General features: G+C 44.1%; 1 protein-coding gene across 2 annotated transcripts in view; it reads right to left on the bottom strand.

The window, feature by feature from the left end:
* The window catches only part of MYH9 (myosin heavy chain 9), a 99099-nt gene that overhangs the window by 16245 nt on the left and 59476 nt on the right, over positions 1-23378 (bottom strand). For both annotated transcript variants that reach the window (XM_075937802.1, XM_075937811.1), the window contains exons 10-23: positions 23254-23349; positions 21904-22022; positions 20268-20420; positions 16634-16807; positions 15728-15901; positions 15068-15182; positions 11648-11841; positions 9403-9524; positions 8325-8394; positions 6947-7107; positions 6010-6118; positions 4928-5059; positions 4077-4283; positions 3164-3301 (exon numbers count right to left, since the gene is read on the bottom strand). In XM_075937802.1, coding sequence (XP_075793917.1) covers positions 3164-3301; positions 4077-4283; positions 4928-5059; positions 6010-6118; positions 6947-7107; positions 8325-8394; positions 9403-9524; positions 11648-11841; positions 15068-15182; positions 15728-15901; positions 16634-16807; positions 20268-20420; positions 21904-22022; positions 23254-23349 — 1964 coding nt within the window. The remainder of the gene's footprint in view (positions 1-3163; positions 3302-4076; positions 4284-4927; positions 5060-6009; positions 6119-6946; positions 7108-8324; positions 8395-9402; positions 9525-11647; positions 11842-15067; positions 15183-15727; positions 15902-16633; positions 16808-20267; positions 20421-21903; positions 22023-23253; positions 23350-23378) is intronic.

Here is a 23378-nt window from a genome sequence, read left to right as displayed (position 1 = left end):
GCTTCTGTCTTGACTATCCTAAACAGTTTGGTATCATCTGCAATCTTTACTACCTCACTGCTTACCCCTTTCTCCAGATCATTTATGAGTAAGTTGAAAAGGATTGGTCCCAGGACTGACCCTTGGGGTACATCACTAGTTACCCCTCTCCAATCTGAAAATTTACCATTTATTCCTACCCTTTGTTTTCTGTCTTTTAACCAGTTCTCAATCCAAGAAAGGACCTTCCCTCTTATCCCATGGCCATGTAATTTACACAAGAGCCTTTGGCGAGGGACCTTGTCAAAGGCACTGAAAATCCAAGTATACTATATCTACTGGATCCCCCTTCTCTGCATGTTTGTTAACCCCTTCAAAGAACTAATAGATCAGTAAGACATGATTTCCCTTTACAGAAACCATGTTGACTTTTGTCCAACAAATTATGTTCTTCTACATGCCTCACAATTTTATTCTTTACTATTGTTTCAACTAATTTGCCCAGTACTGAAGTTAGACTTACCGGTCTGTAATTGCCAGGGTGGCCTCTAGAGCCCTTTTTAAATATTGGTGTCACATTGGCTACCTTCCAGTCATTAGGTACGGAAGCCGATTTAAAGGATAGGTTACAAACCACAGATAATAGCTCAGCAATTTCCCATTTGAGTTTTAGGAACCCTTGGATGAATGCCATCCGGTCCCGGAGATTTATTAACATTAAGTTTTTCTATTTGTTCCAAAACCTCCTCTAATGACACTTCAATCTGGGACAGTTCCTCAGATTCATCACCCACAAAGTACGGTGCAGATTCAGGAATCTCCCCAATGTCCTCAGCCGTGAAGACTGAAGCAAAGAAATCATTTAGTTTCTCTGCAATGGCTTTATTGTCCATGATTGCTCCTTTTATATCTCGATCATCTAGGGGACCGACAGGTTTTTTAGCAGGCTTCCTGCTTCTAATGTACTTAAACATTGTTATTTATTTTTGAGTTTTTGGCTAGCTGTTTCTCAAAATCTTTTTTTGCTTTTCTTATTACATTTTTACACTTGCTTTGACAGTGTTTATGTTCCTTTCTATTTATCTCACTAGGATTGGACTTCCACTTCTTAAAAGATACCTTTTTGTCCCTCACTGCTTCTTTTACATGGTGGTTAAGCCACGGTGACTCTTTTTTAGGTCTCTTGCTATGTTTTTTAATTTGGGGTATACATTTAAGTTGGGCTTCTGTTATGGTGTATTTAAAAAGTTTCCATGCAACTTTCAGGGAGTTGGCTCTAGTCACTGTGCCTTTTAATTTCTGTTTAACTAACCTCCTCATTTTTGTGTAATTCCCCTTTTTGAAATTAAATGCCAGGGTGCTGGACTGCTGAGGTGTTCTTCCCACCACAGGAACGTTGAATGTTATTATATTATGGTCACTATTCTCAAGCAGTCCTGTAACGGTTATATCCTGGACCTGCTCCTGCGCTCCACTCAGGACTAAATCGAGAATTGCCTCTCCCCTTGTGGGTTCCTGCACCAGCTGCTCCAAGAAGCAGTCATTTAAGCCATTGAGAAATTTTATCTCCAGGTGATAAGTTTGCAGATGATACCTAACTGGGTGGGGTTGCAACTTCTTTGGAGGATAGGGACATAATTCAAAATGACCTTAGCAAGTTAGAGAAGTGGTCAGAGGTAAACAGGATGAAGTTTAATAAAGAGAAATTCAAAGTGCTCCACTTAGGAAGGAACAATCAGTTCCATACATACAAGATGGGAAGCGACTGTCTAGGAAGGAGCATGGCGGAAAGGGATCTAGGGGTCATAGTGGACCACAAGTTGAATATGAGTCGACAGTGTGATGCTGTTGCAAAAAAAGCAAATATGATTCTAAGTTGTATCAACAGGTGTGTTGTAAGCAAAACTCGTGAAGTCATTCTGCCGCTCTACTCTGCACTAGTTAGGCCTCAGCTGGAGTACCGTGTCCAGTTCTGGGCGCCACATTTCAAGAAAGATGTGGAAAAATTGGAAAGGGTACAGAGAAGAGCGACAAGAATGATTAAAGATTTAGAGAACATGACCTATGAAGCCAGGCTTCATGAACTGGGCTTGTTTAGTTTGGTAAAAAGAAGATTAAGGGGGGGGACATGATAGCGGTTTTCAAATATCTAAAAGGGTGTCACAAGGAGGAAGGAGAAAATTTGTTCCTTTTGGTTTCTGAGGACAGGACAAGGAGTAATGGGCTTAAAGTGCAGCAAGGGAGGTTTAGATTGGACATTAGGAAAAAATTCTTAACTGTCAGGGTAGTCAAATATTGGAATAAATTGCCAAGGGAGGTGGTGGAATCTCCCTCTCTGGAGATATTTAAGAACAGGTTAGACAGACATCTGTCAGGGATGGTGTAGACGGAGCTTGGTCCTGCCTTGAGGGCGGGGGGCTGGACTCGATGACCTCTTGAGGTCCCTTCCAGTCCTATGATTCTATGAATATCACCCTTCCACTTTAGTATCCTGAATTAAGAATTAGGATACTTTAAATTTAGGCCAAATATGATCCCTGGCTCTTTCACTGCACTGGACAATTTGTTCAAGGTTGGCAGTGTTTGAATGACAGTATCAGGTCAAATCATCTCATGCATACCAAGCTGCACTCCTATCCTGTGAGCTCTCTAGCAATCACACTTCTTGAGGACACAAGGAATGGGTGCTGACTGGCTTCAGAGGAAGGTTCGCTGACTGAAGGGGAGCAGAAACTGATCTCTAGGTCTTCAGGACCATTCCTTGGAAGGAACTGTACACTGACCAAAGGGAGATAAAACCTGGTGATGAAGGAGGCTTCAGGATTCAGTGTATACTACAAATACTGGCTATTTTTTAAATAGCTGACTGGTATTAGATAGCCTTCTGAAAGTGAAGAGAGCTCTTCAGGCTACATGTTGCTCACCCTAAGCAATACAATCAAACAGAATAGGTGCACTCAAGACTGTTTAAGCACAGTACAGTACCAGTCTCTGCATGTCAACTTATTAGCTGGTAACTAATTTCAGGAATGTGTTCAAGCTCAGGAAAGCAGCAGTCACTCAACACCCAATTTAGCTCCTCCCTTGTCACAACATACCAAGAGTTGCTGCATCTGCCTTCCTGAACTCACCAGACTAGCTGGCACTCCCAACACTTGTGTAGGGAGCTGTGAGTGCTCCTTACCTTGGCCAGTTTAAGATTCTGATCATCCATGACTATCAGATCTTCCTCTAGCTTCTTCAGCTTGGCCTCTGTGGTAACCTTCTCCAGCTGCAGTTTCTGCCTTGCACTTTCCTCTTCTTCCAGCTGCTCCTCTAGTTCCTGAGGAAAGCCCAGAGTAAAGCAAGGCATGCTACTCATGTATTAATACTACCATTAATACAAATTGTCCCTCAAACTGATCCACCCCAAAATATTAAAAAGGAATCAAATTTTGTAGTCACCAATTTGATGTGGCACACTGCCTCCCAGCTATAAATATAATCAAGTATGTAGTCACCTAAGTGACAAAGTGACATAACTGTTTCTGCTAGAAAGAATATGTAATCTCCAGACAGACTCCCATTTTAATTAAGGTTCCACCTAACCACCGAGGACATGGGTTCCCAAACTGGGGGAGCGTGAAGAAATTCCAGAGAGGGTGCAAGGCGATCCAGCCACATATACCCCCATCAATCCCACCCCAAGTTTTGCTGCTATTTGGGGGGGGGGGGGGGGGGGGAGATGAGGGTTTCTCAAAAATCAAAAAGGGAGGCGTGATGCCAAAAAGTTTGGGAACCACTGATCTAGGAGAAACCTCAGATCTAAGCCTCACTTAAGGACAGGGAAAATTCTCAGATAGCTATATGCATATTCAGCTTAGCTGACCCCATCTAGAATTGTCCTATTGCTTCTCCTCAAATAGCCGTTTGTGCCAACTTCCTGAAGGCACAAATGAGACAACAGACCACAACAAGTTAGTGTTGAGTTCAGATCCCACCTTCCTATCACAATTTTTTGCCTCCTGTTCTGTTATCCTTCCCACTGAGGAAGCACCACTATTCTGTTACTCACAGCCAGTTCCATTCACACATTTATACCATTCCCAGGACATTACCTGAATGTTTTGATGCATTTTCTTCTTTTCAGCCTGCAAATGTTGACACCGTTCCTCCTCCTCTTCCACCCTAGCCTCCAGGTCATGACAGATTTCCTCCAACTCTTGTTTCTTTGCTGTTAGACGGGCCCTTATCTCCTCAGCCTCGGCACAGAGCTCAGTCTCTGCCTGCAGCTGCTCTTGCAGCTGCATCTTTTCTGCCATTAGCTAAACAGGAGACAAGCCCAGGATCTTTAAATTCCTAATCACAAACTTTTTACACTTCACTTTTGTGCTAAACTTCAGGTACTCTTTCCTATATTTTGTAGATATGATTTTCCTTTTGCATGGACTCTCCTCAGCACAGGGCCAGGGGTCTCTTGCTGCTATTCAAGCCTAAATAAGCATGTCATGTTTTAAGTTTCTTTTCCCTCCTTACATAAACTTGTGTAATGTAACCATGTGTTACATCAACCCTTAAGAAATGTCTGGGGACCACCTCTCTTGAATGAGGAATATTTCCTTCTCCCTGGTCATAGCAAAAACCCACAGATGTTATCCCTAAACAAAACTCACACCACAAATCCCTCTGTACTCCAAGCCAGAGAGAATTAGTGACCACATTCTGTTTCAGTGACTCTCCATAATATTCAGTCAATTGAGATTTTGATCCAAATGATGGCTATCAGAGTAACAGCCATTTGCTGTACTATACTGATCCACTAAGAGAGGAGAGCTGGAATGTATAACCTAAAGAAAACTGATGCACACATTTAAGCAGGAATTCTGCAGTTTGTACATTATGGATTAACTGTGTGACAGGATAGACATCTAGCAGTTTGACAAGTTGGAGTTTTGGGAGGGAGATTCACCTGCGTTTGGAGGGTCTCCATCTCAGTCAGTCTGCTTTCTGCAGCTAATTGCCTTTCCTTGACCTTCACCAGCTCTTCTTCCTTGGCCATCATCTCCTCTTCCTGCCTGCTTACCTGCAGTAGTGGTTTCACCTGCAAGGAGGAGGGAAAAAAAAATCAGTGGAATGCAGAGAGAGTCAATAGCAAGAAAAATAGCATAAAGAGGCGCTCATTCAGTAAATGGGCACTGAAGGAAACTTATGCTAGAAAAAGGCCAGTCCTAATGAAAGGTTAGATAAGGGTTAGCTGATCTAAAGGAATGGCCAACTGCCAGGATTTTGTTGGGGATACCAAAGAATGCTATGGTAAGAGATGCCGCATAGAAGCAGTATCACTGGAAATTCAGTGTAACCTAACCACATCACTAGCTCTTGATGCCCACCCACCCTTCAAGATACAGCAAGAAAGAGGTAAGTATTGTCTAGCTAAATAAAGCACCTGTTGCTGCACCAAAAAAGAAGCAGAAGAGATATGTGCAAGAGTGCAAGTCCCTCTGCATGTTGGGAAACGCTGATTTACAGGAAGGCAGAGGTAGAATAAGTCTCACAGTAAAGGAAGACGAAGATTTACTGTGCTCCTGACTCAGCTCAAGGGCCCAATTCCTGTTGATGCCCACTTCAGTATAGGTAAAGACATGGTTGATCCCACTAGTAGAGAATCAGATGTTCAGACAACCCCCCGTCTTTTCTTCTACTGCTCTGGAGAGAGATAGTGAACCCCTCTGGCAATCATTCTAAACAACTCCCAGCAACAGCACAGGTCAGCTATACAGCGAACAGCCTTCCTCTTAGAAGTGTGCAGAGTATAAGGCTCTTAAGGGCTTGAAGAGGACACTTGCTTTTTCCACAACACTACTAGATTCCCATGCAACAGAGTACCTTAAGCATGCAGATATCCTGCATAACTACACTTGGTCAGCTCTGTTGGTATTATCCAGCTACAACATGGAGCAGAGAGACTGTATAGAAAAGATGGTCTTGAATATGGAAAGCTCCAGTTACAGCTGTTAACCCTTCCTCGAATAGCCAAGTAAGAAGGTGTACCTTGGTGAAGAGCCTCCACCACTGCCAGTTACGTAGCTTCAAGTAAGCAGCACAGTTCCTCTGAAGCACTTTCATTGCAGTTAGTTGCTGCTGACGTTTGGCAAACGCCCTGAAAATAATAAGAGGGGTCAGAAAACCGAAGCCACAAGATCCACAGACTTCTATATCAAATGAATCTCCAGCCATCTCCAACTGTCATTTCCAGATAGTCCTCTCTAAACTTTCCTTTATTTCAGACCTTGACTGTACTGCTCAGTATACATGGGCTGCTGTCCATTCATTTTCCTCAGCAGTGCAGAAGAACCTCCTCTCCAAGTTTTGCCATGAGGAACAATCCTCCCTGCCTCAGTGACTCCCTACAAGAGATCTTTGCTCCCTTGCCCATGACTACCTTCACTATTGGTTTGATATCTGTTTGCTCACCATAGCATTGGTATGCTTACAGAAGTGTGCTGTGGTTATCTTCTTCACATGTCTGCCTCTTAAAACTAAACATTTGTATTGCCCTACACTATATCTCCATGTTGATATAGAAATCCTTTTCACATTCTCACTTCTACCATCTCTGGCTGTGACTGCTCTGGCAAAAGGCTTCTCCACTGTTAGAAGTACCTATAGAGAAGAGTGTGCTTTACAGATTACAAAAAAATGAGGATGTAAGATACTAGCTCAAACACTTTCTTGCTGAAGTCTTTACCAGGATTTAGTAAAGGCACTGTCATTTCATTCTGGTGTAGAGTTTTCATAAACTATAGTTGAATTCTGTAAATGCCTTCAACATCAGCTGCTGCATTTTGTGACTGAAACCTCAGGTAGTCCTCTGAAAAGAACCATTTTTAGTTGGCTTCACAGAACATAAGCTTGACCTAACAAGAGTAAGTATGCATGATACATATGTTCACCATGGAATATGGTCACCATGGAATATGGTCCTTACTTTCTGGCTAGGTATCCTCTGCAGCACGCTTGGAACTCAATAATGACATCTGTGATCTTCAGGTCTCTTTCCTCCTCAAGGTGAGCAAGGACTCCAGCTCTGAAAAAAACTTTACTCTGTCCAATTCTAAACAGGTTTGGATCTAGCTCCAATGCTTTGATCTAAAGGGAGAGAAGGGGGGGGAATATATCCATTATAAATAGGAAAATCTTATTGTAGGTGCACTAGGACTGCTCTGAATGAGATGTCACAACTACTGTTTACTATACTAGAGACCATTTCTCCCCTGCACTAAGATCATTTGGCCAGTTGTCGCAGCTGGCTTTAGAGCAGTGGTTTTCACCATGTGGTCTGTAGATCCCTCAGGATCCAGGGAATAGGTGTAAGATTTCCAAAGGGTCTCATGTATTTCCATTTGAAATTTTCTAGGGGTCTGCAAATGAAAAGAAGGTTGAAAACCACTGCTCTAAAGGAAATCTTATCCTTAGCTGGAGGATTCTTACAGCTCAGTCAAAGTTGGGATGGGGAGGGATGGAGAGTCAGAGGAAACATGCAGTGATATTTAGAATGCTCAAGTGTTGTATAAATCTACAAGATTGCTTTGGAGAATGTGTGTGTCCTGGTTTGGCCACTTTTGCACAAAGTACATATTACTAGCCAATTTATAGTATTGTGCTCCCATCCTCTGCTAGAGGTTGTTTGGGTTGAATCAAAACAAACATATATTGTACCTAATCTTCCTCTTCCCTTCCTAAACAGCACACATCTGCTGATCCCTCTCATAAATGATAGGGCTCTTCTAGCTTCTTTACCCTTGCCAGAAGTGCTCCACCCAACATCATCTTCCCCTTGGAACTGGCTAGCATTAAGCATTTAACAGCTGGAAAAAAATCTGCACATGACAGAGTGGATGTGGCATCCACTACAAACTAGTTCAGTTTTGGTCTGAATGCTAGATAGCCACTTTGAAAACAGGCATTCCTGCACTAGCCACTTGGAGACTGCACTAAAAGCAGCTATCACTACAGGCCAAAGACATTGGCCTCAAAGAACATGTTCAAATATGCATCAGGAACAGTTTTACTGCCAGCAAACACCACTCAGACCAGAACCACTGCCATCTTACAGAGCTGCCATGTGTCAGTCTCAGCTCACCAGCATGAAAAAATCCCAGTATGTCATTTGGCTAGCAGAAGATCCAGCAGCATCAGGTAAAGGGATTTTTACTTTCAATAGTCTTCTGCTGCTCTCCCCGTAACAGACCAGACAATCGAGTTGGAAAATTCAGGTCTGTGAGCACATGTGATATATTCTGTAATACTCCTCATTCTCCTCACGAGCCCAGAGGCACACAAGTAGGGTTTAGGATGTGGCTTACCATCAGCACACAAGCCTGCTTTCCATCCATGAATCCCTTGGGAATTGAATTTGGAGTCAGGATCTCATATCTGCAGGGATAATCCATGTATTAGACCAGTTTGACAGATCTCATATAGGTTGCACTAGACACTCAGATGAAGAAATCTGGAGAGACTAATGGTAGGAACATATTCCCATGGCGCTATGAATTTGTATAGTTTGTAACTAAAGGTTGAACCTCTCTCAACCAGGACTCCCTGGTCTGGCACAGCCGTGGTCTGGCAGGACCACGGATGTCACTGAACCAGAGTGTGCCATTGGAGTGCCAGAGGCAGGAGCCCTGTGGGGTCCAGAAGCCCAGTGAGGCTGGCTGTGGGAGGGCAGCTGAGCAGGTGGCAGGAATGCCAGTGGGGTAGTGGGTTGCCATGGTGAGGCCAGGAGCCCTTGGGGCAGTCCCACGGGGTGGAGGAGGAGTCCCAGCGGCAGACCTGTGGGCTGGCAGGGCCAGGAGCACTGGCAGCAGGACAGTGGTTTGCCATGATGGAGCTGGGAGCCCTAGCGGCAGGACCATGGGCTGCCGTGAAGGGGCAGCAGGGCTGGTGGCAGGTGAGGAGTTGGGTGGGGGACCAGAGTAGGAGCAGAGCCGGGCTAGGGGGAGCAGGGGGCAGAAATGATATCATTTGATACAGCAAAAAATCCCTCCTTCGGGACCACTCAGGTCCCAAGGATGCCAGACTAGGGAGGTCCAATCTGTAGTGGATTACAATACACAGCATTTATGCCCTTCAGTAAAAGATGATAAAACCACAACCTCGGCTAAGGTCTTCTTCCCACCATACCAACTATAGATTTACCAAGTTACAGCTGTTGTGAGAAGCAAAGCAGCCTATATCCAACAGATTACCAGAACCTCTAGGGAGGCCTCGCTCCCGTAACAAGTGGACAACTGCTACATTACTGCCTTCGATATTTAAGTTCCCTGCCATTTAGAAGCAGAGAATCAAATTGCGATTAAAACAAGAAGCTCTTACATATTGAGCATGCATTTAAACTGGTATGATTAAAAGGCTGCTTTTATGCTCTATCGGAACTTTTACCTTTGCCTAAACTCCTGGAAGACGACTCTATTGGGAAAGCCCTGTCGGCAGATACGGATTCCTTCCAGCACTCCATTACAGCGGAGCTGATCCAAGACTAAATGGGGGTCCAGTTTGCCAGCCTAATGAGAGAAAGTATTTTGCAATTGTAAAACTTTTATAACAAGAGCTGTAAAAAACATCCTTATACCTTCTTACAATAAAGACTACCAGAACAACAGGTAAGATGAAGAAATCTTAACTCTTTATCTCATCATGAATCAAGATGAAAGCAAGATCTCAAAGCAGCATCCCACCTACAAAGTTAAGGGAGTTACGGGATTCATTCGCGACACCATAGGCATGCGCACGGGGTGTGACGGGTGTGCCCGGGCACACCCTAATGTTTCAAAGGGCCGCCCATGGTGCAGGGGTGTGAGCGAAGGAGCGCCGCTTTAGCGCTCTGGAGAACAGATGCCGCACCGGGTTTGCCGCGCATGCGTGGCCAAAACCAGCAGGTCTTAGGACCCCACGGAAAGCGGCGGCAGGGACGCAGCATTGTCACCCCACCGCCCCATCAAGCAAAGTGAGTTTAAACCCCGGGCAGGAAGGCGGGGGAGTGTGCTCCAGGCAGGGGATCAGGTGCAGCACAGTTGGCCCGGGGCGGGGTCGGCTTGGGTCAGAAGCAGCAGAGCTGGGGTGTGTGTGGTGGGCGGGGGGGGGGGGGGGGTGTCGGGTCAGGAGCTGTGCGGCTGGCCTGGAATCAGGGGACCCGAGGTAGCACATCTGGCCCAGAATAGGGGGCAACACAGCTGGCCGCCACTCCCTCCCAGAGCTGCTTCCCATCCCCCTCTTTCGCCCAGCCCCCCTCTTCCTCCCAGCCAGCCCCGCGTTCCTTGTCGTCCCCGTCCCCGTGCCCCCCCCCCCCGCCAGCTCTGCTTCCTGCCCCCCCAGGGGAAGGGCTTTGGGGGCTAGAGGGGAGAAGGGAAGGTGCTGGGAGAAGGCTTGAAAGAAGGGGTGGGCATGAGGAAGACGGGGATGGAGCAAGGCATGTGAGGGCACAGGGGCATGAGGGGAACGGGGACAGAGGGTGTGGGCATCAGGGAAAAAAAGAGGGCAAAGGGGGCAGGGGCAGTGAGGGAAGGGGGAGGCACCAGGAGGGTGCAGGGCTAAGGGAAGGTGCAGGTACCACGGGATTCTGGGGGTGAAGCAGAAGGGCAGACACCTACAGGGGAGGGACCAGCACTAGAGGTGAGAGGCAGGGCAGGTGTGTAGAGGGAGGTGTTGGAAGAGGGGATGAGGAGGGGTTGCTCACATGATCAGAGTGGGGCTACTGGAGGAGTGAGCAGGGGGGGGTGTAGAGAAAGGCTGGTGGAGGGGGGCAGGTCTCAGGAAGGCTGAGGGCAGTGAGAAGGGGAGGCATCAGGACAGCAAAGGTGGGGGAGGGGTGGGGGGGGGCAGCAGGCACCAGGGGAGCTGATGGAGCAAGCGAAGGAGACAGAGCAGCAGAGGGAAAAGGCAGAGATTCATAAGATATTTATTAATAACTTGGGTGCCACACAGTGGCACATCCAAACAAGCCATAAACTCAGTACTGGTGCACAACACAAAATTTATTGTGCTCATGGGAGGAAACTCGTCCCCCAGTTTCTCCACCTCCTGAGTTAATGTCACACACATTGGGTTAATGCAATTGCAGGATAGTTGCATGAGGGGGGTTTTGTGAGGGCCAAACTTCCCACCATCCTCTTACCAATAGGGATTAAAGTCCCTGGGGGGGGGTCAGATGACACCTTTTATTTCTGGTCATGTGTCCATATTTCCCCGAAAGTGTTACCTCCAGGAGGCGTGGCTAATGGGGGTCTGGGGTGTGGCTAATGGGGGTCAAAGAGTACATTTTTTAAAAATTCTTTGGGTGCACACCCGAATGAATTGTGCTTCGCACACCTATGCTCGGTACCTTAGGACAGTATGACTGGTCAATGTTACGTCAACTAGAAAGGAAGTCATACATCTTTGCGCTTCAGGCAGGTATCAGAAGTGGACTAACTAACCTGACAGATTTAAAGAGTAACAGAGGTAGATGCTGCTTCTGCAACACATGTAGTCACCAGAGAAGAATACTCTTCAGATCTTCCTACAAAGCTTTACAAGAGATTGAAAGCCATAGCTGTATCCCTCAGAAGCAGCAGGTTTACCAGTCATCCCCTCCCTCCCAAGATACTATATCAGTATTTTGCTAGCCCAGCCAGAAACTATCCTTTACCTTCTTCTCATGGTTGGGTATGATGCAGCGGACAAAGTTGGGGTTGGTGTTTCTCAGGGTAGCCATCAGCTTGGATAGCTGTTCTTTGTAGAGCTGTCCCACTGTTCGGAACATACCCTTCCTGGTTTTAAAGGCTCCTGGCAATGCTGTATCTGACATACCGGCCACTTGATCTAGCCCAACTATACGGTCAACTAAAGAGAACAGAAAAAGAGTTAGAACTTCCACTAGTCCGACAGGTTAGTGTGTGTGCAAAAAATATTTGGATAGAGCAGGATAAGAGAGGAGCTGTAGGACCCTTTTTGCTTCTTCTCTATACAGATGTAGAAGTCCTGTCCAGATTGGTGCAGGAATGGGGCAGGAAGGAAAGAAAGCAGCAGCTCACTACTGGGTCTCGGAGTGATGAATTGTTGCATGAGATGTACCCAACTGGTGGTTAAAGAGAGCCAGTTGTATTCTGAAGAGCAGACAAGAAGTGGCATAATGGATTTTCTGTTTACTACCTCAGGGCATGTCTACACTAGGAAATTTCAAAATAACTCCCCAATACATATTTCAAAATAGTGTGTCCACATGAATGGAAAGCCTCAAAATTAGTCTAAGGCAGGCTCTCTTAATGTAGATGTGGTACCTCAACTTAAGAGCCCCAGGAAGCACTGGGGAGTAATTACTTTGAATGATTCTGGGGAATAGTTGTTTTGAAATAGCAGCAGTGGAGTGTCCACAGTACCACTATTTCAAAATAAACATTATTCCTCATAGAAAGGAGGAGTTATTTGGAAAACAGGCTTGGTAGTGTGACTATTCTGCTTGTTATTTTGAAATAACTCTAGTGTAGACTGGCTCAGATTCCTCATCAGATTCGGTTAGTTTCCAAGTAAAAACATGGCATTTCTAACATTCAGCCTAGGACCTAACTTGGAACCTCTTGTCCTTTACAAAGTGACTCAAATGTTAAGTACACCAAGTTAGATATGAAAAGGTATTGCACTTCCAACAGCCTTGCTGGAAAAAGATGTTAGGCTCTAACAGCTTCCTTTTGTACCACAAACACTGTGCTCCAAAAAATTGAAGCAGCCACTAGAGACACACATTAACTGAACATCCCTATCTTTGAATTGAGACTATTTTATCAACAGACACTGGCCAAAGTTTAGGGGAAAGACCAGGAGAAGCTATAGCACTATCTTCCCAACTTTCCTACCCTATTGCTACCAGCCTGCAAAACTAAGACACACATTTCTTAAACTCCTAATTACATTGGCTTTGTAGCACTATTGCTTCTCTGATCTTCAAATCCCAAGTTTAGATGTCAGGCAAAAGCTATTATCAAATCCATGGGGGAGGAAAGAAAACCACTCCATGAGAATATATTTCACGGAGTACAACCCTGCTTTAGGATGTAAAAGCAAATAATTAAATTACATTAAAATAAAAAGCTTTTAGTAAGAAGAGATACCCTACGAAGAGGCAGGCTCTACTAGGCAGCAAAGACAACGTTACACTCTGTCACCCTTACAACAGCTGCTAAAAATAGTTAAGTCTTTCAAACTAGGGAGGAAAGGCAGCTATGGTGTTGGATGACATCATAGGGAAATCCACAGAAGAGTATCCCAGATTCTGGCTCGAACAATCCTCTTAATCTTGATACCTACAATCTACATGAAAACTGCATAAATGACAATAACTTAGACAGAAGCTTTAGCTAGTAAGTACATGGGGACTGTTCAGCTGCATTCTGTCATTTTTGGATGAATCTCTGCAAGCCTGAGGCAGCACAGTGTTTACCAGGTAGTCCATTTTCCATGCAGAACAAGTCACATAAACAGTCACCAAGTCATTCTCCAATGGTTAGCAACTGAAGTAAAGTCATTTCACTAGAACACTATTCAGCTGAAATTCTGTTTTTATAGGTACCATCTCAGAAACCATCCCTCAGACTCCTGCACTGAAATGCAAAACCAAACCAAAACCAAAAAAAACCACTGGGTCTGCATTCAGGTAGATTAAGGAAATGTTCACTTTTTGAATATTCCTAGGTTTCTTTTGAATATTCCTAGGTTTCTTTTCTAACTACTCCTATGCAGGTCTTAGGAGTATATAGACAGCATGTAGATGTACCTGCATTTTCAAGCATCTCACTACAAGGTATGAGCTTTGCATTTGCTTTTCAAGTCCAAGAGGGGCTACTGGCATGAAGCGAAAGGACTGAACAAAGAGAAGCAGGAGTGGCAAAGGGACAGAAGAATTAATTGAAGCATTTCTTGCATGGCTAAGATGCGTTACACATGACACAGCCGGGTTTCTCAGTCACCTGGTTCTAGATGAAGAATAGGAAAGTGTTGATAGAAATAGGCTCTCTGAACGTTCTGCATCTCTGCAATAGACAGAGACGTCAAAGAAAACCCAAGGAAAAAAGCGAGAGTAACAGTCAGAGTCAAAGCAACACATCCAAAGAGGAAAGAGTAAAATACCTAATGATACTGGAGCAAGAACACACTAGACACAGAATTAACTAAATCATTTTGCCCTCTGAGACTTCCTGTTTGGGTATCGTAGCTACAGGCTACGTTCTAGTAGATTCAGATTTTAGCCTGGAATTCCTTGGTTAGAAAAGTAGCTTGGCATGCACTGCAGCTATAAGCCAATAAATGTGAACCCCTCATTTCAGCTAGAGGGGATATTTCTCTTGTACAGTATTACCACCTAAACAAAGAAAGCAAACAAACAGCAAGTTCCAGATTGGAAACCCCAGTGGGAGCGGAGTACCCTCTGCCATAACAGTCCCTCAAGTCCCGCAGTACCCTCTGCCATAACAGTGGAAGCAGATTTGTTCCGAGTGAAACTGAATGGGCCGAACACCCCCCACCAAAAAAAACCCAACACACCACACAAAACTGTGTTAAATTCTAAATCTTTAGTCAGTGTCAAATAGAATCAGCAACATAAAGCATGTTTTTTTTTTAAATTTAATACTGGCATTTAAATGAGATAAAATTTGAGGTCCATCAGGAATTAAAAGTATTTTACATGGTTTAAGCAAGTTGGTTTTTTTTAAAGAAGTAAAAAGGAGTAAAACTTGTGTTTGGTTACTATATATTGTATATAATGGAACTCATTTTTTTGGTTTTAGTAGCATGAGGAAAATTGGTCTCTAGCATGATCTGCAGGCTATAACATTTTTTGCTGGTTCAAACAGGACAAAAATGCAAGAGACATCACAGAAGCAGGTGGGAGTGGGTATTGTGGGTCAGAATTTAAAACAAACAGTCTCAACCAGGACTATTCCTGATCATGCTGATCTACATTCTTATTCTAAAGGGGAAAAGCAGCACATCTTGTTAGCTTTATCAGATACCAGAAGTTAAATATAAATTCTTCTAGTTAAGACCGTTAACAAGAAAGTTTTAAATCACATACCATCTTTCCACAGCTCAGACACAAACTTGTCTGAGGATTGGTGGAGAAGAGTAGCAATGTTATCATTCAGAGGGTCCATGTTCTTCATCAGCCACTCATCTGCTTTGTAATCCACCTAGGGAAAGAATCATGTTTGTGACCAAGACATTGTCTGAGGGTTTCCAAGAGAGCAGGATCGGATAGGGCCATAAAAACCAACATAAAGGATGCAGTTAGGATCTGACGCTGTGCCCACCATTCTGCTTGCTATAAGATATCCAATGAGCACATCTACAAAATTAAACTAAACTGAAAAATTGCTGAGGTATATGCAGTTAGAACTAGGAATAAGGTTGTGATACCAGCATGCACTACCTTGGAATTGTCACTGAACAGCAGTGGGAGATCACTCAACTTATTGACTTTTGGGGAACAAATATTCAAGTTAGGTCATCTTTGTCCAGACTGGCATTTAAAGTCTAGCAGTACTTTTGTAGGTAAAGCTTCCTAAGCCACAAGGAGAGTGCATTTGGTAGGGTCAGATAGGTCAGGTACCTGACCAATTATAGAAACTTCTTCAATTGGTGTAAATTAAAATTCTAAGAACAGTTAGATCTCGTTAGATTTGCAGAAGTCAGCAGCATATTCTGGTTTCATGCCACACAGCCATAAAAGTCTTACCTTCCCAGCATAATGCATAATGCAGAAGTCAGCTTTGTCTTTCAGTTGTTTTGGCTTCTGGAATTTGGGGTGGTTGCCTTGTTCCTGCATCACCTTTTCCACAAAGCTTTTGTCAGTTGCTTTTGGGAACCAGCATTCTTCATCAAGCAGAGCCAATATGCCAGGGGGCCCCGCCTAAAGCAAGTGAGATATACCAAAATATCATCCCTACTGCCAATATTTAAAACATATCTGAAAGAAAGATACAGGTTGGACCTCATTGGTCTGGCACCACTGGGACCTGACTGGTCCTGAATGAGAGAATTTGCTAGACCAGGGGAGGTCTTCCGCCACGGGTTCTCAAGCCCATCACCTGCTGCTGGCATCAGGCATCCTGCATTGCCCTCCCCCACAATCTATGTGGCCACCGCTCTCCTTACAAGTGTAGAAAAAGCATTAAAATACAGAAGGTTATTGCAGGGGATTTCACAAAGCAATCCTTAATGTTGTAGGAACTAGGAAATTTACTCATCTATCATGTTGATTAGCTGGGAAGAGACCCAAATAAAAGGATGCTGCTTACTACCATGGTTTCAGATGACTGAGAAAGCTACCATCAGTTAGGAAGTAGCCCACTTCTGAATCTAGCAATATGCAACTCCTTATGTACAAAGCCGAAGTGGTTGGATAAGCGACCTATTCATGCGAACATTAATTTAGCAACAGGTACCAGTACATCTGATATTCGGAAGTAAGATTAAAAGAAGCGTCCATGTTAACAACTAAGCAAAATCACTTGTTTTGAACTGGAAACCAGTCTCCAACCTCTTCCAAGAGGCTGTATGCATAATAGCACAGAATGCAAAAAGTATGCATTGCAGACTCTTCTTGCTGCTCAGAAAGTATGTACAAGTTGTTGTTTTTTACCGGCTTCTCAATGAGCTCGATGCAGGGTTGTAGGTCTAGGCCAAAGTCAATAAAGTTCCATTCTATGCCCTCCCGCTGGTACTCCTCTTGCTCCAGAATGAACATTGTGTGATTGAAGAGCTGCTGCAACTTCTCATTTGTGTAGTTAATGCACAGCTGTTCAAATGAGTTCAGCTAATAGGGAGGGGGAAAAAAAGGGAGAAGTTAAGTGACCTTTCAAGTTGCCATCTTTGTTAGAAGATTTACTTACAGTTTTAATTTAAACACTTAGGATCACTTCTATAGGTTGAGACAAATTAGACAAAATATTCTGTGCTCTCTACATTTGGTAGCAGCCGCATGTATAACTGGAAGTGGAGATATACCTATCTATCTCAGAGCTGGAAGGGACCTTGGTAGGTCATTGAGTCCAGTCCCCTGCCCTCATGGCAGGACCAGGTACCATCCCTGACAGACTTGCCCCAGATCCCTAAATGCCCCCCCCCCCCCCCCCCCCAAAGGACTGAACTCACAACTCTGGGTTTAGCAGGCCAATGCTCAAACCACTGAGCTAGCTCTCCCCTCCTCCCCCAAAGAGCATCACATATTCTACAATGCTGCAGTTTAACTTTCCTGGTCCCAGATTACAGCAGAAGAGTCTCCCCTTTTCCTACAGCCTCAAAGCCAGAGAGTTCCCTTAATAGATCTGGGGAATAATGGGAGCCTAGACTCTTTCCTCCTCTCCTGCTTCTCTCCACCAAATCTTTGCTCTAAGAGCACTGGAAACCCAGGGAAGCACTGGATAATGTGGGAGAGTGTTTTCTTCACCCTATAGAGGCTTCTGAATAGCTTAGGAAGAAATTCTGGAATTGGATACCTTATCTCCATGCTGACAGGTAGGAATGCACATAGGCCACAAAATGGCTGATGTTTGCATCTGACCCACTCTCCCTCACTTCTAAGAAATGTTTAGAGGCATTTCATAGAACTTAGGGCCAGACTGGACATAATGCAAGACTGGCCATACTCAGATAATCTAATAAAGTATCCTGTCTTCTGAGAGTGGCCAATGTCATGTGTTGCAGAAGGAATGGGCAGAACAGGCAATCAAATATTTCATCCTCTGTCGCCCATTCCCAGCTTCTGGCACACAAGCTAGAGAAACCACCCCTGCCCATCCCAATAGCCACTGATGGACCTATGCTCTATGAATTTATCTAGTTCTTTTGAACCCTGTTACAGTTTTGGCTTTCATAACATCCTCTGTCAAAGGGTTCCACAGATCAACTGCGCACTGAGTGAAGAAATACTTCCTTTTGTTTTAAATCTGCTGCCTGTTTCATTTGATGACTCCTAGTTCTTGTGTTACGAGTAAACACTTCCTCATATACTTATGTTGGGTGTTTGGGTTTTTTTGGGGGGGGCAGGGGGAAAGAGGTGTCCTTTGGTTAACTCTTATAATGAGGAAGGTCAACAAAGTTAGATTTTTACATTTCCCTTATCAGAGTTTAGGCTCCTATTTTACTCAATAGGATTTAACTTCCATTTTCTACAGGATGGTTTTTTGCCCCTGCTTCTTGTACTTTGCCATTTAACCACCATAATACTTTTTTGTCCTCTTATGTTTTTTAATGTGGGGTATACATTTAAACCGAGCTGCTATTATGGAGTCTTTAAGAAGTTTCCATGCATCTTGCAGGGATTTCACATTTGGCACTATCTTTTAATTTCTGCTTAACTTCTTTATTTCAATTTAGTTCCCCCCTCAGAAATTAAACACTACCATGTTGGGTTGCTTTGGTATCCACCCCTTCTCAGATGTTAATGTGACCATAACATAAGTTTAACAAGCAATTCAGCTATATTCATTTCTTGAACCAGATCCTATACTAAGGATGTTAAAGTGCAATTATCTGACTAATCATATAGTCGATACAATTTGTATTAACTATACAATTAAATCGATAAGTGCTGCTGTGCAAAGTGGCAGTGGAGGTCTCTCCAGGAGCCAGCTCCGGAGTCACCCATGCTGCTGCTCTGCATTTTAAACATAGTAAGAGCCACTGGGCTCTTACAACATTTAAAATGCAGAGGCGCAGTGATCAGCTTGTGCTGGGACTGCTCAGTCCCAGCTTGCGCTACGTTCAGCATCCCCTGTCAGTGGCCAGCCATGTCCGCCACAAACAGGGGATGGCACTGGATCAGCCTGTACTCATGGCCAGCGCTGGCTGCCATGAACAGGAGCTGCTTGGTACTTCCCTCAGCACCAGTTCCAGTGTCTGTCCTGTCCCGTTCTCTCCGTCCCCCTCCCCCCCCGCCCCTCTGGCTCTCATAGCGGCAGAAAGGGGAGCACTGCAGAGAGCATGGGGTGAGTGGGGACTGCTTGAATCACCTGCTCAAATCCCTGGGGGGGCTCTTGTACATTTAAAAATTAGAAGTGCTGGCAGCTGGAACCAGCACCAGTGCAGACTGAAGGAGTCCCCATTCACACTGTTTCCCCACTGTGTGTCTGCCTCCCCTGCCCCCATGCAAAGATGGTGTTGGGGGGGGGGGAACTGGCTTTAAGCAGTTCCCAAGTACCAGCTCCTGCTCCTCCCCCCCTTACTGCCTCTCTCTGATAGAGGCAGCAAGGGGGAGGGAAGCAACTAGTCGGGTGGCTACTCAACTATCTGATAAGCATTTGCCTATGAGATAGTGGAATAATGGCTAACATCCCTATCCTGTACTCCACTGAGGACTAAATCAAGAACTGACTCTTCTTACAAGGTTTCAGTACTAACTGCTCAAAAAATCATTTAAAGTGTGGAAAGACTATCTGTATCTTGTCCTGAAGTGTCATTTATGCAGTCAATGTGGGGATAGCTGAAATCCCCCATTATTGAGTTTTTATAGAGTCTCTAAGCTCTATGCATTTCAGAGTCTATCGCCAACCTGATCAGATGGTTGGTAATATTACCTATTGCTATATTCTTGCTAGTCAAGCATGGAATTACTATCCCCATAAAGATTCTTAAATGAACCCAACTGTATTACAAATGTTTAAATTAACTCTATGCTTTCCTTTCACATAAAGTGCCACACCCACCAGCGTGACCTACTCAGTCCTTTTGATATATTTTGTGCCCTGGTATTACTGTATCCCACTGATTATCATTTCACATTGTAATCATCCAGTCAAACCTCCCATAGAACAAGCTATAGAATTTGCCCTAAATCTCTAAAGCATCTTTTGGAAAAACTTCCATGCATCCTCCCTTTAGTGTTTTGAAACATTTTAAGTCAACTTCAAAACATTTAGGTTGACAGGACCTCAAATTCCATATTGCAGAAGACCCTCCAAAAGTCAAGAGAAAAATCAAGAGATACAGAACCACACAAGTGCTTACTGCAATATCCACAATACACACTCCAGAAATGAGGATAGCCTCAGAATATACTATAGGTAGTTTCAATATTTTCAGCTAATTTAAAATATCAAAGAGTGCAACCTTTTGAAATAACACCTAGATACTACTGCCCATGTAATGGAGTACCCCACTGTCCAACTAAGGAAGTCCAGTTCAAAGGGGAGAATCTGTTTTTCCCCAGACCTCAGCAATATTCTGCTGATATAGAAAGATGCTGCATTAAATCCAGGAATAGAACAGCTCCTTACTTCAAAAATCTCAAAGCCAGCAATGTCAAGGATTCCTATGAAGGATGCCCCCTGCCTTTTGGTCTTATCCAGGGCCTTGTTGATGCGCATCACCAACCAACGGAACATACGTTCATAAGTGGCTTTGGCCAGTGCCTCGATGGCAAAGTCAGCCTAAGTAGGAAGGAAAATAGAAACAAGAGTTATGCTATAATCCAAAACTAAGCATCTCAGGAATCAGACACATTGGAGACCCCAATAGAAGTCAGTGGCCTGGCTATCACTGTGAATGAGTCAATCATTTTACAGACTCTTCCAGATGAGCAGGGTGGACTCAATTAACAATGGGACTTGCCATACCAGATCAGATCCAACAATTACCAATTCCAGCATCTTGCAGCAGCCAATACCAGGCATTCCAAAGGGGAAATTCTATCTATTCCTCTCATAAAGGTCAATGTCTGTACCATGGTGACCTTTTAGAGTTCCATAAAAGAACATTCTCTAGTGCAGCCTATAATAAATTGGTATTTATGGAATCAGACTTGTGTTTTCTCAATTCCTGGAAGGACAAATTCCTGCATCCAAGGCTGTTACTAGAATCTGATCAAGCATTCTTCCTTCTTGCCACACCACTAAAGGGGACATTTTTATAGCAGAGACCACAATGAAGTAAGTGTTCATCATATGGCAATTTGGAAAGTGATCTTACACTGAGTGCAGTCCTTTGGCAGGAAGCAGCCTGTTTCTAGGTCAATTACCACATATAGCTAAGACAGAGGTCCAGAGTGATCTGCTTCATTTTACAACTAAATTTCTGCAGACTCAAGGATCCCACAGGGCATTTGTCAACACTGAGGTTGGAGCATGAACCTCACCATTTTTGCATCTAATGTGTAGGAAGTGCCATGTTATAGGCTGATGGGCCCTTCACAGGGCTGGGAAACAGTTAGCCCCATTTAATTGTTACCTCTTGCCCCTTTCCCAGCTAAGTGCATCTATAAAAGGCTCGGAGAACTCAGATGGGAGAGGTAGAACTGGCTCCTCTATTAGGCCTAGAAAAAGATAACTCTCAAACAGTCTGGAAGAGGATTGAGGATAGTTCCAGGAGGGAATCTGGCTTGCTCATGTGATTGGCACTGCAAGAGTGAACAAGTCCTGAGAATCGGAGCTCTGAAAAAGAATGGGAAAGAACTAAGCCCAAGAGGGAAGAACACCCTTTTTGTTAATGTTATACTTGGGACTATCATCTAAATGGATTACCAGTCCTTGCCAGATGGAGAAAACTGAGGTAGGATGACCAGTATTCATGGCAGGCCACAAGGAGTTTCCGTGGAGGCCAACTGCCCCATGACAGTTTTTTATTCACTTCCTAGCAAGACTGTCAATTGCTAGATTTGCATTTCCTTATCACAGGCTGCCCTGTCAATATGCATAAGAAATAAGAGCCACCTCATTCTGTACCGCCACCACTTACATAAATCTCAGAGGCAAGTACTTAAACAATGTAGTGTGGAAACTGCTTGCACATTTGGTTGTAATTATATCTGTCAATTAAGATGCTATCTAAGGCACTAAAGATTTCCATAGCCTATGTTCATCTTAGTGCCATGCTGCTACAGTCACTAGGGCTCACTCACTTCTGCAGAATACATACCTGTTCTTTTGTCTGAGCTTTCTGGACGTAGTCTCGTCCCACCTTGATACGTGGGGTGAGGATTCCCCTGGTGAAGTCTGTCACATTGATACCCAAAAGGTGGGACACTTTCTGAGCAGCTAGAAAGGAAAAGAGGAAGAAAAAAAAATGTTCACCTTAAGATTAACGCTCCTTTTGCTTCACAGGCAAGTGACAAAGGAGAAAGATATTGCCAGCAATCTACTTGTTAAAATCAAGAACTATTCGATGCTGGCATTTAACTGAACAACAGGTTAATGAGACAATCAAGGAAAAGATCTAAGAACAAAAAGGAGCACGTTAGGGATGTGAAGATTTAACCAGTGAGGGCTGGTCAAGGGGCTGCTCCAGCTCCAGAGAGAGACTGCTGTGATCAGGGGTTGCTCCAGAGCAGCCCCTGCTTCCAGCAGGCCTGCTCCAGCTGGGACTCAAGAGCAGCCCCTGCTTGTGGGGCATCCTGGCCCACCACAGGCAGGGGCTGCTCCTGGTGGATGTAACCCCTAACTGCGAGGGGGAGGAGACAACTGATTAACTAGTTAGCTTCCCTGCCCCCTTAAACAGTCTGTTTAACCAATTAGCCAATTTAACAAGATTTTATATCCCTAGACTGTGTGTTAAATTGCTTTAGGAAATAGAAGGGTAAATTTTAGGTGGTATTGAGAAACAAGGAGCCTAGTGGCACATAAGCACCATCAAGTAAACATCCTGAACCCAATCTGAAGATGTATCCAAACAGACTGATTAGCAGGGATTCCTTATATATATTTCAACTATCTGCACTGGTTGAATGGTGTCTTTGGGCAACTATAATCAGCGTAGAAATGTTTCATCTGGTGAGTCTCCTTTCCTATCTAAAAGGCTAGCATTTTAAATAGATTTGCTAAATAAATAGTGATATAACGGCTAAGGTATAATCCAAAGGCCATTTTTAAGATCCTCAGCAGCCTACTGTCTATTGGCCTCTTAAAATTCCAAGACCAGAAAAAACTCCTGCAATCCTCTCAGGGTTCCATAAAATTCACAATTTAAGCTGAGAATAGGTTTTAACAGGTGCTCTCATACATCTCACCAGAGCTGCACACACTCAGTCCACAAGCTAGTAATACAATCCAGTTTCAACTAGTTGCCATATTCACTTCCTGGCCAATGCCACCATAAGAACATTGACTCTTCCTGCTAAAAAATATCTGAAATTCAGCACTGAATAAAATGATTTGTACACCTATGTTTTATTAAAGCATGGAGCTTTATAAAATACGATCCCTTATCCCTTGTGTAAGTGATAAGTGCACATCAAGAGGAAGCACTGATTGTTCGTGTGGGTGTAGTTACCTGTATTATCTGGCATAGAGGCTTGATCTGTGTTGCGCTCTTTCTTGAAGACTATGTTGCCAAGCTGAAGAACACCAGAGATTACTTTCAACAGACCTTTTATAGAACAAAGAAAGGTCAGGTCA

This window comes from Pelodiscus sinensis, chromosome 1 (assembly GCF_049634645.1).
Source record: "Pelodiscus sinensis isolate JC-2024 chromosome 1, ASM4963464v1, whole genome shotgun sequence".
In the NCBI taxonomy this organism is placed as follows: Eukaryota; Metazoa; Chordata; order Testudines; family Trionychidae; genus Pelodiscus; species Pelodiscus sinensis.
This window is presented reverse-complemented; position numbering and strand designations above follow the sequence as displayed.